Source organism: Petaurus breviceps, unplaced genomic scaffold (genome assembly GCF_028583685.1).
Source record: "Petaurus breviceps papuanus isolate PSGF00001 unplaced genomic scaffold, PetGlider_PUasm1.0 227, whole genome shotgun sequence".
In the NCBI taxonomy this organism is placed as follows: Eukaryota; Metazoa; Chordata; class Mammalia; order Diprotodontia; family Petauridae; genus Petaurus; species Petaurus breviceps.
The window spans coordinates 8,851,181-8,867,834 of NW_027185896.1; the positions used below are offsets into that span (position 1 = coordinate 8,851,181).

The window sequence follows — 16,654 nt, forward strand, 5'->3', positions numbered from 1 at the left end:
GGAAGGAAGGAAGGAAGGAAGGAAGGAAGGAAGGAAGGAAGAAAGGGAGGGAGGGAGGGAGGGAGGAAGGAAGGAAGGAAGGGAGGGAGGGAGGGAGGGAGGGAGGAAGAGAGGAAGGAAGGGAGGAACTGAATGTGGTATAATTATAATGTCCAAGCATATTCCCAGAGAAGAACAGCATGGTATAGGAGAAAGAGAACTCTGACTGTAGAGTCATAGAATCTGGGTTCAAATCCTACCTCTAAAGCTTACTACCTGTGTAGAGTTGAACTAATCACTTAGCCTTCCTAGAGCTCAGTTTGCTCATCTGTTAATGGAGTTGAATTATGTGGTCTCTGAGGTCCCTTGAAGCTCTAAATCCTTACCACAGATGACCTAATATGCCTGCCTCCCTTTTTGGCAGAGGTGGGGGACTATGGGTGTGGAACACTACATGTACTGTGACACTCACTGATGGGTTGATCTACATTTGCTGGAATGCTTTCTCAGCTCTTCCCCCCTGCCTTTTATTTTTTTATTCCTAGTTACAAGGGACCCCTCACTGGGTGGAGGCAAGGGAAGGGATACATTTAGAAACAAAGGTGATGTAGAAACAAAAACCATCAATAAAATTCATTTTAAAAAATAGGTTCTGCTTGTATTCAAAGGAAAGAAAACAAAATGAAACATGGGATTATAAAACATTATAATGATGCATGAAAGGGACCTTAAAACATGAAATGTCAAAACTGGGAGGGACTTTAGATAGAAGGTCAGATACAGGAAAGGTCAGATACAGGAAAGATTTTAGAATAAAGACCACAGAGCATCAAAGCTGGAGGGGCTTCATGACACAGGACGCCTAGAGGATCCTGTCCTCAAGGTCTCAGCAGCAGAGACTCAGGGAAAGAGATAGTATCAATGAAGACAGCATCCTTTCCCTCCAGTAAAGACCAATCAAGTGGGCCAATCAGGGAAGGCTTCCTGGAAGAGAGAAGGTTGGAGCTTGAGTTGGGATATTTCAAACTGAGTGGTGTCCCATCGGCATCTCACATTTAATATGTCCCAACAGAACTCTTCTTTCCCCAAAAACCTACTTCCCTTCCAGATTTCCCTATTTCTTTCAAGGTCCCCACCATCTTTCCGGTCACCTAGGTTCATGACCTCAGAATCATTCTGGATTCTTCACCCTCCACTCCACATATCCAATCTGTTGCCAAATCTGTGCCTACACAATATTTTCTACATTTGTCCCCTTCTATTTGCTCACATGGCCACAAACCTAGTTCAGACCCTGATCATCTCCCACCTGAATCGTGGCTTCCAAATTGGTCTCCCTGCCTCAAGCCTCTCTCCTTTCTGATTCATCTTCCACCCAGATGACAATGTGATTTTCCTGAAATGCAATCTGTCCATGTCATTCCCCTACTCAACAAACGTCCGTGGCTCCCTATTGCTTTTAGTACCAAATATAATAATTCCTCTGACTAGTTTTTAAAGCCTTTCACACTCTGGCCTCCTTACCCTTTTCAACTTTTATTATCTACTCCACCATCTTGACCACCCCTCCAACCTTTATTATCTATTACTCCCTTTCCCATGCTGTGTAGCCAACCTGGCTTTCTTGATGTTCTTCACAGGTGGAAAAGTTTGCTGATTGATTGACTGAACTGTTTTAGAGTAGGCATAACACATAGATTCATTCATTTATTCCTCAAAAATCTCCAGGGAGCCATCTGTTTAGGGAACCAAAGCTTACACATGCAAGCACGCATGCCCGAGCATGCATGCACACGCACGCACACACACACACACACACACACACAATAGCAGGGCAAGCATGAGAAATGCGATTTATTCAGGGCTGTGGGAGGTCAGAGAAGGAAGAGATCCCTGCGGGCTGAAAAAAAGTCACAAAAGACTCCCCAAAGGAGGTGGCATTTTAGCTGGACCGTGAAGGATGGGTAAGGTTTAAAGAGGCAAAGAGGAGCCCTCCAGGTAGGGAGATGAAGGTGAAGGAAAGTCTGAAGGCTGAAAGTCTGGGATGCACAGGTGGCTCCGGGGTGGGAGGAATCCTGGACCCTAGGTCTGGGGGCCAGTATCAGTGAGGTAGAGACTGAATGCCAAGCCCTGCACTGAGGGACCCCTCCCCACCATCCCTGCCTGGCATGCACTCTCCTACTCTGATGAGCTCCTCCAGATCCCACCCAAACAAGGAAGAATAGTGACCTCAGTACAAAATCATTTCTGCTCATAATGTCAGGTGGAGCATTTCTGTAGCTCCTGCCAATACGTTATTCTTCCTGATTTTCTCTTTTTTTCCACCATGCCCCAACCCAGCATGCTCACCCAACTCGGTCCCAGATCAGCCTCTCCCAGCCAGCCTTCTTCTTAACCCCAAACCAAGCCTCAGGATGCAATCCAGATCTCATGCCTGTGACAGCACTTGAAGTTGCTACTCCTGTTATTTTACATCCAATTGCAGTTCACATCCCATCTTTGGTATATGGTAATTCTGTGACCTTAAGCCCGGTATTTAACCCCTCTGAGCCTCAGTCTTCATTTGTATTATGAAGGGTCTGGACTAGGTGACGTCAATGTTCTCTTCCAGTCTGAGAGGCCCTTCCTTCTCTTGATTCCATTCTGAGATTCCATGGTGAATCATGTCTGTGCGCACATTTATCTGTGTCTAAATGTGCATGGCCATAGCCACATGATTACACTGGTGTCTCTTGGGCATGTCTTTGTACATGCCTTTGTGTGTCTTCCATGTCTGTGTATGGTTTTTTCTAATCTGTGTTATGTCTGTGGGTGTCTCTGTCTGGGCTGGGTGGGGATGAGAGTGAGTGAGTGAGAGTGAGTGTACCATAAGTAGCCCTTTCATGGGAATGTTGCTGGGGGCAGGATGAGATCTGGCCTGTGTATCATCATCATGTTTCCCTGGAGATGCATGGAGCAAGTGAAAGCAGGATTGACTATGGCAGGGTTGGTAGGGGGCAAATGGGCATGGCCAGGGTTCCAGATTTCAGCCACAACCATCTGCTGATCTCCCGTCTGGCTTGCCCAGAGGTCTCTGGCTGCCTGCTGGCCTAGGTTCCCAGTCTGTGTGGATGTTCCACTCCTCCTCTTTGGGGAGAGGCCTTCAACTTGTTCACAGCCTTCTTCCTCCCTGCCCGGGCTTTACTTAGTGCCACCAAAGCTTGGGGCCAAGGGCTAGCTCTGCTTCCAGACCCATGGTGTCAGCTGCCAAAGCTTCACACAACGCATTAGCACAAATAGTGGGCCATTAACTATTGGAGCCAGGCTGGGTTGCTGCAGATGGGCTGCTGGGAAAGCTTGGGGGGAAAGGGGGAGAGAATAGAGTACAGGTGGGTAGCAGGGGACCAGGTTAAGGCTGCATCCAGCCAGTCCTGGTGCATCTATTACTTCCAGAGTGGCAGGAGCTGGGGTGGCATGATTCTGTCCCAGCCAACCAGCAATACACTCCTCTCCACCCCCCCCCCCCCCTTAACACCATGACTTTAGCTATGACTTTCAAGAATTTGTGTTTAAAGAGTCAAGCTTCTCAGAGCTGGAACAGGCCTCCAGGGCATCTCACTCAGTTGGTACCTCACTAGGAATCTAGACCACAGGATGCCCCACAAGCTCCCTGCTAGCTTCCACTCAAATACCTCTAGCGACAGGAAGCTCACTACCTCTCAGAGCATTCTATTCATGCTCTTATGGAGAGCTCTAGTCACTGGGATGTTTCTCTTATATTGAGCTGAAAGGCTTCTTGATCCCTGGCTAAGACCAAGGGGTTAATGTCTGTTCTTAAACTGAGTCAGAGTCTGCTCCAGCTCCTGCTCCTGGTCCTGCCGGCCCCAGAAGTGAGCGGAACAAAACTAATCCCTTTTCCACGTGACAGCCCTTCAACTACAGAAAGGCACAGGTCATACTCCCCTTAGTTGTTTCTGATCCAGACTTCATATCTCTTGATCCTTCAGTCTATCCTCACATAACACAGCCTCCAGGCCTCGCAACAGCCTTCCTGCTACTGCTACTTCCAGCAAGCTTTGTCCATGTTCTCCCTAAAATGTGGGATCCAGAATCAAGCACAATACGACAGGTGGCGTCTGACCAAGTCACAGGACCACATAACTACCGAGTCTCTCATTCTGAACCCTAAGCCTCTCTTACTGCTGCCTTCCCTGTCCTCTTAAAAGTCTCACCATTAGTGAAGAGCCAGTGGGGCTGCATCATCTCCAGAGGGCTCCTGTGGTACCTAGGATTGAAAAAACATCATTTTAGTGGCTCTGCATCCATGAAATAAGTCGTTACTTGAGAAGATGCAGAGTTTGGCCCTTAGGGGTGAGATCCAGGGCAGGAAAGTTTCAAACAAGAACATCGTGACAGCCCCCGGTACAAGGAGGCAGTGGTCACCACCAAAGACTCTATTTCTTGACTTTAGAAACACAATGGCAGCATTGGGAGCTTCTTGTTCCTATCTGCTACTCACTGCTGTGTGATCTTTGGCAAGTTCCTTTCTCTCTCTGCACTTCAGTTTCCTCATCTGTAAAACTGGAAGAGGGTATGATCTTTTAGGTAGCTCTAAATCCTATAAGTACCTTCCCCACCCTTGTCCTCAGGTTCCCCATGGATAAAATGAAGGAATTGGACTGACTGGTTTCTAATATCTCTTTGAGTTCTGATCATCTACAATTTGCCCAAGGTTATAAAATAAGTCAATGGGAGAGCCAGAATTAGAACCCAGTTCTCCTGCCTTCCAATCCAAACCTTTTTTTCCCTACATAGTCTCTTGACCTAATCTCTATGCAGAGGAGATAGAGGGGGCTTGATGGCTGCAGCTCTGTCCTAACCTACCAGGCTCTGCTGAACATTGGCAGGACAGCTGGGTTCTGGAGTAAATGTAATAATCCTCATTAGTGGGACCTGGTCCTCAGATCAGCACTTCCCACAGATGGGCGACAGGTGCAGAATGTACCAATAACAATTTAGGGCAGAGGATGATTGCGGCCTTGCTGGCTGCCTCCTCCCGCTGCCAGCCCCTGGCCACTCAATGATCATTCAGCTTCGGACAGCAATTTCAGAAACAGAGGCAGTGTGCCTGGGTGGAGCAGTCTAAGAGAGGACCTATGAGTTACCACGGTCGTGGGAAGTGGGAGAGATTCCAGAGTGCCCTCCTCCCATCAATCCTTCCCTAACCCACACACTGGGGACTGAATTCAGAATTCTGTGCTGGTCACTGAAAGAGAAACACCCCTCCAAGCTCTCTGTCCCTCCTCCTTCCTTACATTCCAACCTTCTATCTAGGTTAAGACAAGATGGAGGATTCAGTTCTTGGAGATGCTTTTCCATTGCATTTCATCAAATGGCGATCAACAAGCATTTAACATATCTGGCCCCCAACACAGACTTTCTTTACTTCCACCTCCATTTTCTAGATGAGGAAAACTAAGGTTTCACCTAACCTCCTTAGTGATCAGGGAATGGAGATAATCAATGGTACAAAGCAGGCACTTAATAAGTGTCGATGAAGCTACTCGACAAGCCTGTGTGAATAAGTAATAGAGATACTATTATTCCTATTTCACAGATGACAAAGCTGAGACACTAGACATAAAAGACAAAAGTAAATCAATCCCTGTCCTCAATGAGCTTACAATGTAGCTAGGGGACAAAACATGTTTAGAAACATATTCAAAATAAATACAAAGTAATTTTTATGGGAAAGGCATTAAGAGCTGGGGGATCAGGAAGGCTCACATGTAGAAGGCAGCATTTGAGCCAATCGATCCTTAAAAGGAAGCTGGACTAGCCAAGAGAGAAGTAGAAAGAGAGAGCATTCCAGTTATGGGAAGCAGACAGTGCAAAGAAGAAACATGTTTACCAATACAGATCCTGCTTTCCACCCTTTTTTGCAAATGAGGGAAACCAAGGCAAGGAAAATCTTTACCTCCTCAGTGATCGGAGAATGGAAGGAAGGTTGAGTACAAGGGGGCCTAGGGCCATGATGTCTCTAAAGCCTTGACTGATACTTCATAGCTTCTCTTCAGAGACAGTTCTGAGGCTCCCATTAGACCTTTTAGGAATCTTTATCACTGTTGATAGCCTCCCAGAATAAATGGGGCTGGAGGGGTGCCTATAATATGCTATGCTTAAAAAGCGTCTGACTGTCCAGACCTCAATTTCCACCTGGAGCTTTTCCCTCTACAGTCTAGTTGTCATCCAACAAGGGATGAGACCCCTCCCCCATCCTTCCCCCTACATGGCCATCCACTAATTTTCAATCTTGGCTTATCAGCTCTAGGCTAAAATATTAATTTCGAAATGAAGAAAGCAAAAGAACTATTCCTTTCAAGTCTCCTCTGCAGGAAAGGATGGATGAGACTGGCAAGCAGAGAGTCAGGTTTCCATTAAATCCCTGTGCACATCTTCCTGCATCTCTTCCCCTTCCCCCAAGGATGCGCATGAGGTGGAGACCCAAAGAGCTGACAGGAGAAAGAGACTCTGGCAAGGGGAACCTGGAGTTACACTGGGGGCCCTTTCCTGGAAAGGAACAACCAGGGCCCAAGTGCCTGGACACTGGACCTGACCTTCCAGGGATGGAAATTGATTGGTTCGGGGTGAATGACCCATTCTGGTACCATCCTACCCATCCAAAAAAAGGAGAGAATTGAGTTTATATTAGGAAGATGAATTTCTGGAAGGTTAGTGGTCTTTGATTCAAGCAAGTATTTTACTTCCATTTTATACATTTTAAAAGGAAGGAGACCCTCTCTGGTGTGGTGGAAAGATCCCTATATCTGGTGTCAGAAAAGCTAAGTTTGAATCCAAGGTGTGTCATTTATAAACTGTGTGATCTTAACCAAGTCCCTTCTCCTCTATCTGAGTCTGAGTACAATAAATTTGGATTGGCCCAAATAACCAATCACTAAGGTCCCTTCCAACCCTAAATTCTCTTATTCATAATGGTGAGTCACAGTAATACAGATAATTTTAAAACTATAAAAAATTTGTCAAAGGCTTTGGGATAAATTATATTTTTAGGGGTATGTGTGTGTGTATGTGTGTGTTCAGTGACAGATTACAGCTTTCCCATTTAGCCTGGCTCAGACTCAGTAAAATGTGTTCACTCTAACTGACAATGGAGGAAATGGGAAAGACCCAGAAGGGTGTTGAGAGGCCTGAGGAACTGACCTGGGATCAAACATTAGCCACAGATAACACAGATATGAAGCAGTTACTCAAGAATTATCCCTGGAAAGGTAGAACAGGTGGGACTCTAGGCCTTATCTTTCCCCACCCCTCCTTTAATTCCTGACTAACAAAGGTCCTTTCTTTTTTGGGGGGGAAGGGGAGGAATGCAAGGCATTTGGGGTTAAGTGACTTGCCCAAGGTCACACAGCTAGCAAGTGTGTCAAGCATCTGAAGCCATATTTGAACTCAGGTCCTCCTGACTCCAGAGCCGGTGCTCTATTCACTGCACCACCTAGCTGTCCCCAAAGTCCTTTCTTAACCAGACCTTTCCCCTTCACAGAAGACTGACCACAAAAAAATATTTTTTTTTCTCCTCTACTGTCTTATCCAGGAGAGGAGTTGCAAACTGTAGGAATGGGCATGCAACAGTAACTGTTGAAACCTTGAGTGTCCAGAGAGTCTAAATATACTGGGAAAGCCTGAAATAACAGCTATGCCTAGGAACAGGGGGATGGATCTGCTCACCTCTTGGGAAGTTGGGACAAGGTAATCACCCAGCCACATGAACCACAGGGGTTGAGCACTTTGACCTTACAATAAAACAGAGTAGCAGGAGGATTTGAGAGAAAACTAGACACTCAGGTCAGAGAAGATCTGGCCCAAAGCCACAAGTGAAGGTGCCCCCATCACTGTTTCTGCCAGAGATCGTAGAAGGTAAGCCAAGAGACTAACAGACATGGGAGAGAGACAGAGACAGAGACAGAGAGAGAAGGAGAGAGAGACAGAGAGAGAAGGAGAGAGAGAGTGTGTGTATGTGTTTGTGTGTTAACCCCCAACCCCAGCACCTGGCAGCACTGCATAGAAGGTCCTTGAAATATTACTTTTTATAAGCTATTTTCTGGTTCATGAAATGTTTATAACTGTTGCTTTTCTCAGAGATCTTCTCCCCCAATGAACATGCATACATGCATACATGTATACATGTACACATGCAACAGTCCACCCAAACTAAAAATTTTCATCCCTGAAACAGAAAACCTTCAGCTCTTTCTGCAATTCTGTGGTCCCTGGCCCTACCTTCCCTTGTCTTTTCTGTGTCTTCCAGGCCTCCACATACATGTGAGCATGGACAGATGTTTTTGTGTGTATTTGCATGTGTTCATGAACTTCTATCCATCTTGTGGGGTTTTTTTGCACATGTGTGTATTTTATTATTTATGTGTGCATGTATTTATGTACATGATGGTGGGGCATGTCACAGGTATGTATTAGGAGAAGGAGTTTCTATCTGCTGCATTGGCTTAGCAAAATTGCCATGAAGAGTAACAGATGAGCACCATGTGTGTGTCCATAGGGGGGCCAGACCAGCAGACTCTGCTGGCAGACGGCCCCATTTCACCCCCACGTTCCATCAACTCCATTAACAGGAATTCCTAATAGGAGTTCCATTTGCTACACATTCAATTCCCCATTTCTGTTTCTCTGTGTGTGTCTATATATATGTCTGTCTCTCTCTCTGCCTTTATGATGCTGTCTTTTTATGTCTGGTTTTTTTATGTTTTTCTCTCTCGTGTGTCTCTGTCTCTGTGTCCATCTGGTCCTTGCTGTCTCTTGGTTTCACAGTCTCTCTGTGTCTCTGCCTCACCCCCACTCTCTTTCCTTGAGCTCTGCCTCTCCCTCAGTCCCTCAAGCAGCTTCTATGATCCCTCTCTCCAAAGTCCTTTCCCCTAGGGCCGAAGGGAGAGGAGGCAGGGTGCTGCTATAAAGAGATTGTCACTGTCTCATCTGGCTGCAGATATTTTATGAGAGCTTTGGCATGACTGACAGCCTGGCCCTACCCCAAGCAGGTAACTACTCAACACTTGTTCTTCCCGGTGGAGACGGGAGTTTGATGTCACAAAGTGTGGAAGCCCAGTTCCTTCTTCAGCTCCCCATGGAAACACAAAGTCACAAGGATCTTGTCACAAGAAGGACAAAACACACCCTCCCAGGATCAGAGAGACCGGCAAAATAGGCAAATTTTCAATAGGCAAAATCTTTCAAAGATATCCTTGAAAATCAAGTCTTCTGGAATGCCTACAGTTTAGGAGCAGACCAGTATAACTGCTTGGTCCCACAGTCAAGGTAGAATGGATATCCTGCATACACCAGAGAAATTCAGCACCATGGCTAACAGTCATCCTAAAGCTATTGCCTTTGCTGGAATTCCTGCTGCCAAATCTGAAAGGGTGGGTTTTCAAAAAGAAAAGAATTAAGGAAGTAAGCAGTTAATCTTAACTGGATTTATTTTCATGAATAGATAAGAATTCATAGAAACTAAGCTCCTTGAGGGCAAGGACTTATTATTTTGTGTTTAGAGCCTCACCTAAATTTCATTTGCTTTCACTCTAGACCCTCAATAAATTTGGATTGAATTAAATTTATAATTTTTGTGATTAGCTCATTAAGTATATGCCAGTCACTACTGTTAAAGTATTTGTACAGAGTTTAAATATAATACATATGCCCTTCGAAATCTTGTCTGCTAAGCTGTGGGATCTGTCCTCTGAGATGAGCTCTGGTTTATAGCTCTGGTTCTAGGTTGGGTGCTGGGTTCTACACTAGAATCATGATTCTAGAAAAAGCTCTGAGTCCTAGACAAGGCAAAAAATGGAGCTATCAGGCTAAGGGATGGCAGAATTGGTGGTAACCAACCTGGAGGCTGCTCAGAGTCCACAGGTTTTGTGTCCTTGCCCTTGTCCTTATAAAAGGTTTACCTAAAAAGTTAGAAAATAAAATCAAATACACTAATTTGCAGTCATCTCACCATTTTCAGCCCTGTTTTCATTACAGAGGGAAAGTGCATCGGAGCCGTGTTTATAACCCCCTTTTAGATAACAAATCACATTTTCTTTTTGCCAGAGAGTGTGTAGAATTGATATTTTTCCCCTTAGTTTAATGGGTTTGTGTGTTCAGGAATGATCTTCATCAACCGAGACTCCTGATTGTGTTTGATGTAATGTCAGCTTTCATTATGCTCTCCGATCCCAGCCAGGATAAGAATGCCTACTGGCTGTACAGCCTAGTCCCAGTTCTGCCCTGAGCCTGGCCCTAACTCCAGTCATAAAACTAACCCAAGCCTAAAACAAGTCCCAAGGCCAACTAGGAACCAAGCCCCAACCCAAACTTGAACCTGGCTCCAGTCTTGTGCAACCCCAACCTGAAGCTTGTTATTAGCCCCAACATTAACTCCTGCCTAGACTCAATTAGAGTACAGTCTAAGACCAGCCTTGTCCCATCCTAGCCTTAAAGCTGATATCAAGCCCTAACATAAGCCTAACCCTGCTTTCAGCTCTGATCAAAGCTCAAGCCCAAAGCTGGACCTCAGCCCTAGCCCTGACCCCAGGTCTACACAAGAACTCCCTTACTTTCACCCTAACTCTAACTCTAACCAAGACCCTGACTAATCCAACAACCTTAACCAAGCACTAACCCAGCCCTAACTCTGACCCCAATTTCTGTCCATAGTCCCAAACTGGTCCCAGCACAATCTCAGCCCATGTCCCAGCCCCTAGACCTAACCTTTATGTCCTCCAGAAGCAGAACAAGGCCAGGTTCAGGCCAGTAACTCCCTAATTTGAACACCAGTAAAAAAAAAAAAAAAAAAGGAATACTTAGACAATTATTCCCTTAGCCTAGCTTCCTTTGGATGGGTTCCTCTTAACCCCAGTCAAAGATTTCAGAGAAAGGAGAAATGCCTAGCATAGGGGCAACTACCTATATCCTTCATGCAGTCAATTGAAGGCCACCCCTCCTCCAAGGTCAGAAAGCTAACAATTGGTCTCGATCCCAGCCCCAGCAGCCCTGGGGAAGAGGTATAGTTACAGCTGAGCAAATAGTGATTTCTCAAAGCAAACAGCTACAGGACCTAGAGCAGGGGAAAGCAATAGGCTTAGAGGCATAGACTCATAAGTGTCAGAGCTGAAAAGGAGTTTTGATATCATCTGACCCAACTGAAGAAATTTGGGGCCCAAATAGGCAAGGGACTTGAATAATATTGCACAGTGAATGAGTGGCCTATGATTAGAACTGGAAAAAGGTAGAGTGGTCTAATGGAAAGAGACCTGAATGAGAAGTCAGGGGGCCTTATCTGTGACTCTGAGTGAGTCACTTAGCTTTCTTTGAGACTATTTTCTTTCTAAAATAAGAGAGCTCTAAGTTCCCTCCCAGCTTGAGGTCCATGACACTAGGCTATAGGCAAAATCTGCAGTTAGCACTGGCAAAGACAAAAAACTTCCATAAGACTTTGTCCCTACCCTCCTAGAGCTCATACCCTAGGAAGGTAAATCTTGGTGGTACAGTAGAAAGAGTACTGAACTGACCATCAGTAAAGCTGAGTTCAGGCCTACCACTTACTACCTGTGTGATCTCGAGCAAATTCACTTAACCCTGTGGGCCTCAATTCCCTCATCTTTGAAATGAGAAAGCTAGACTAAATTCCTCAATTGATAAATGGTCAAAGAATATGAATAGGTGGTTTTCAGAGCAAAAAACCCAAACTATCCATAGCCATGTGAAAAAAGTGTTCTAATTCACTAGTAATTAGAGAAATACAAAGTAAAACAATCAAATGCATCGGATTAGCAAAGTTGATTTTTTTTTTAAGGGAAATGGCAAATGCTGGAGGAGTCATGGGAAGGCAGGCAGGTACATTAATGCACTGTTCAAAGAGCTGTAAACTAGTTCAGTCATTTTGGAAAGCAATTTGGAACTACGCCTGAAAAGCTATTAAAATGTGTATACCCTTTGATCCAATGATACCACAACTAAGTCTATACCTGAATAGATCAAAGAAAGAGGAAAAAGACCCATAGTACAAAAATTTATAGCAGGTTTTTGTGGTGACAAAGAATGAGAACCAAGGAGATGCCCATTAATTGGGAAATGGCTAAGCAAGTTGTGGTATATAAATGTGATGGAATAGTAATGTGCTGTAAGAAATAATGAAGGGTGGCGCTCCATATAAACTTGTGTGTAAACTGGTTCAAAGTGAAATGAACAGAATCCAGAATCAGGAGAACAATTTATACCATAATAATAAAATAAAGACACATAAGTTTGAAAGACTTAGAAACTCTGATCAACACAATGCCCAACCAAAATTTCAGAGGACTTATGAAACACACTACCCACCTCTGGACAGAGAGATGATGAACTTGGAGTGCAGACTGAAGCATTTTTTTTAACATGGCCAATGGGGGATTTTTTTTTGCTTGAGTATACATGTTTTGTTGTTCTTGCTTTCTCAATTGAGATAGGGAGAGGTGGAGAGGAGAGAATTTGGGCCTGAAAATAATATAAAACTGAATTATAGAAGGTTAGAATGTAGCCCCTATACAAGTAACCAAAGATTTCCCAGCAGAGGCTAGATGACCAAGTGATCATCCAGTGGACAGGAGTATTGAAGAGGGGACTCCTCTTTATGGTGGGTTGTATTCATTGTCTTCAGAGGTCCCTTCTTATGAGGAAAGAGACAGCACTTTGTCAACCTGAAGAGTAAACTGGGTGTTAGGGATGTTTTGAGGTGATGGAAACATTATTTTTACTTATATGTTTGGGGGAGGATGGTTATAGCCAATGATTAAGTAAGAATGTGAGTGGAACCCATTGGAAAAAAAAACAATAAGAGAATATCATTAACTACTGAACCATATGCCTACTTTCCCAATTTTTTTAATAAAATCTTAATGAGAATAATATACATATACCTTGAGGTCATCCTTGACTTTTTTAAATTATATCAAGAGAATGGGCAGACTTTTGCAAGCAAATTATGCATCATATTATATAATTACAGCTATACCCTGAAAATACAAGACCCTACTGTGCTTACTGCTTGTTGACTATTTTTTAAAAGCATTTGATTCAGTAAAGCAAACTGCCACCACTTTAAAGACTCTCCACAATCAAAGTGCTTCCTGTGCCTAGGTCTAAATCATAGAAGATTCCTTGAGTGATGTAACCCATAGAGATCACTTTGTTCTAAGCATCTCTAATTATTACCACCAATCAGAGCATAAAACAAGGAGACCATATGCTTGGCACTGCCATGGAGGCTATCCAATGTAGAGTCAATATTGAAGAGGGATTTACCATAGCTGGTAAGGCCCTCCAGATGCTCCTGTTTGCATACAGCTGATTATATTAAGCCATGAAACATTATAGATCCTCCTAAATGAGATCTACTCTCACTCCAAGGAGTTCACCCTAACTATCCACACAAGAAAAACCAACTACATGAAGAATGCCTATTGTCACGATTATGATATGCAAATGAATGGACAACGAATGGAGATAGTCCCATCTTGCCCTAGTTCATGCCCACACACACAGATCTGGTCACTAAGAGACAGAGGGAGCAACCAGAGAAGAAAGACAGGGAACTAGGAATCAATGTGGTTGCTCTCTGAATGTAAATTGAGGGTCCTGGGACTTGATGCCAGGAGCTAGGGTTTAGAAGATATCAGTGAGGTTTATAAAATTAGCACCATGAAAGGACCCTGGATCCTGGGGCAAAACCCTAGGAGAAGCTTTCAATCCAGGGTGGATTCAGAGAAGGAAGTGGTATCTGGGAAGCTATGAAGTATAGGGCAGGGCAGAATGATCAAACTGGAAAGCCAGAGTATACATGAGATCTTATGGTCAGAAAAATTAGGGCCAGAAAGGGGCTTAGGGACCATCTCTAACCCTCTCATTTGACAGATACAAAGAGTAAGTCTCAGAGAAAAGTACTGGCCTAAACATACATAGTGAGTGTCAGGGCTGAGTCTGGGACTGGCTTCTCCTGAGTGGCTGGGGAACTGGAAAGGTGGCATGTGGATGAGATGTCCTGTGGGAGGTCAAAGGAGAAGACCACAGCCCTCATCTAAGTGACTTGGAACCCATCAGGCATATTAATTATGAATCAGGACAGAACAAGTCCCCAGATGGGCCAGACACAGATAAAGGACATCTACTACACCTGCCCCAAACCATGTCTTGGGTCTAGGGTCAAATGTCTCCACCCCTTCCCTGAAAAATAGAATGGAAGCATCCAGAGTAGGGAGACAGGGAATTAGGGATCAGAGAAATCAGTTTCATTTTGGACCCAAGCAGTCACTCCATATAGTTCATGTATGCACAGAGCCAGGAGGACTTTGGGAAAGGCTCCTGTACCCTCCCACTACCCACTCACACTCAGGGTCCAAGAAACCTGTTCAGACAACCCCTGGGCTCCCATTTCTTCCCCAGTGTTTGTTAGAAACGCACACTTTAATGCAATGTTAAAGCTAGGAAGATCTTAGAAATTGTCTAGTCTACCTCCATCATTTTACTAATAAAGAGACTGAGGCCAAGCAGGGTGAAGGGAATGGTCCCAGGTCACACCTTTAGGGTGAGGAGCTGTCAGAACTAGAATTCAGATCCTTAGATTCCCAGATCAAGGCTCTCTCTGCTATACAAGCTCTGACAAGGACTTTCACAGCAGCCCTTGGCTGTGGTCCCAGACTACCTATATCCCACTCCCAGGAAAGGAATGGCCTTGCACTCTCAACAACCTCTGATCGAAGTTTACTGCCCAACCACCACCACAAACTGACCTGGCCCAGAACCAGGCGGGCTCTGGCCCCAGCTGCTCTACTACCAGGGCATGGCACAAAAGTGTACCTGGGACTGGTCAGATGTCAGTTAATGGGAATTTTCCCCATCCTGCCCTGGCTTCCCTCAGTTCATTGGGAATCAGCAGGTTTGTTGACTGAGCAGGAAATGCACACAAGGTGAGTAGCAGAAGGAAAAAGAATTAGGATAGTAAATATTGGCTAAGGGCATAGGGGCTGAGTGGGAGAAGGAATTGGCGGACAGGGCATGGTGGGAGAGAGATAGTTTTGGCCTGCCTCAATCTCAGTTTCCCGGAATTTTTTAATTTTTTGGAGGAGGCAAGGCAGTTGGGTTTAAGTGACTTGCCTGAGGTTACACAGCTAGTTAGTGTCAAGTGTCTGAGGCTGGATTTGAACTCAGGTCCTCCTTACTCCAGGGCTGGTGCTCTATAGTTTCCTGGAATTTAAAAGGAACCAGAGGAAACCCCAGGTCATAAAGTGTGGGAGGCAAGACCTGAAGGAGAGGGAAGGAGGGGCCTATGAAGAAACCCTGTATCCCAAAGCTACTCAGAGATTAAAGGGGAAGGAAGGTGCTGAGTGATAGCTGTGGAAAATGAAAGCTGACATCCCTCAGAAAGGAGGGATGGGGCCAGAAAGGGGAGGGGAGGAAAGGGGACTAGAGATGCAAATGTGTGCCAAAGTGACCCAGAGCAAATCACTTATCCTCTCTATGCTCCAGGTCACTCTTCATAAATTGCAGAGAAAGGGGTGGACCTACATTGGTAGACCCGTCTCCTCATCTGAGGGTTCCCTGTGAAAACTAGTGAAATCACTGGTCCCAGCCCCTTCCAGGCCCTCTGTGCAGCTGCATGGATATGTGTATGAGGGCACACACGTATGTGAGAGTTCTGTTTGGGTATGTGTTTGTACATACACACATGTACATTATGGGGGTACATTATGGTGTGTGAAGTGAGTGTGAAGTTAAGTGTGAAGTGCTGGGGGGGCTTTCGGGGGGTCCCAAAGAGGGGGTAGCCTTTCTTGTTTTCCTTTGGCAATAATGATAGGGACACAAAGAGGATCTCTAGCAACTGTCCCAAAGCAGCTTCTCTCCTGCCCCTCCTAGGGGAGGGGGCACCTTTTCATCCAACCCACAGATAGAGCCAAGCCCCCAGTGTGAATCCCTGACCAGGCCCCACTTTCACCCCACTCCTTAATGTGCTCTTCCATACCTAAGAGAAGAGAAAGTGGGAGGAGGGGAACAGGGAAGAATTTACCCATCAGGTCCAGGGGAAGGAGGAGGATCTTTTTATTTTGATTTTTTCCCCAACAACATAAAAGAAAAGTGCAAGGCCTGGGGCAGCTTCCAGCAGCACCAGGTGCCCACCCCACCACCAGCCGGGCCATCGCACTCACTCCTGATTAAAGGTCATTAAACATGAAATTAGCCCGTTTGTGTTATGGGTCTCCTGGGGGCCTAGGTAATTATGGCGTGCAGATGGCTGGGAACCCAGGCTCCAGGACTGACCGTTCAGTGATGGAGATGAGGTGGAGCCAGGTCAGAAGAAACAAGGGGAGGGAGCTTCTGGCAATAGCAATGATTGTGTTTCCTCCTTCTCAAGTTGTAAACCCATCACATTTCACAAATGAAAGATAATTATTAAGTACATTCCTATAATGATTGGACTTTTAATAAAAGATATTGGAAGATATGGAGTCAATTCATCATTCTCTCTCTCCCATTTTCTCTCTCTCTCTCTCTCCTTCTCTCTCTCTTCCATTCTCTCTCTCCCTCTCTCTCTCTCCCATTCTCTCTCTCTCCCATTCTCTCTCTCTCTCTTTCTCTCTCTCCCTCCCCTTCT

General features: G+C 45.1%; 1 protein-coding gene across 1 annotated transcript in view; it reads left to right on the forward strand.

The window, feature by feature from the left end:
• The window catches only part of CACNA2D2 (calcium voltage-gated channel auxiliary subunit alpha2delta 2), a 442,652-nt gene that overhangs the window by 369,552 nt on the left and 56,446 nt on the right, over positions 1-16,654 (forward strand). Inside the window, exon 5 of the mRNA XM_069095393.1 lies at positions 8,975-9,026. Within this exon, the coding sequence (XP_068951494.1) occupies positions 8,975-9,026 (52 nt within the window). The remainder of the gene's footprint in view (positions 1-8,974; positions 9,027-16,654) is intronic.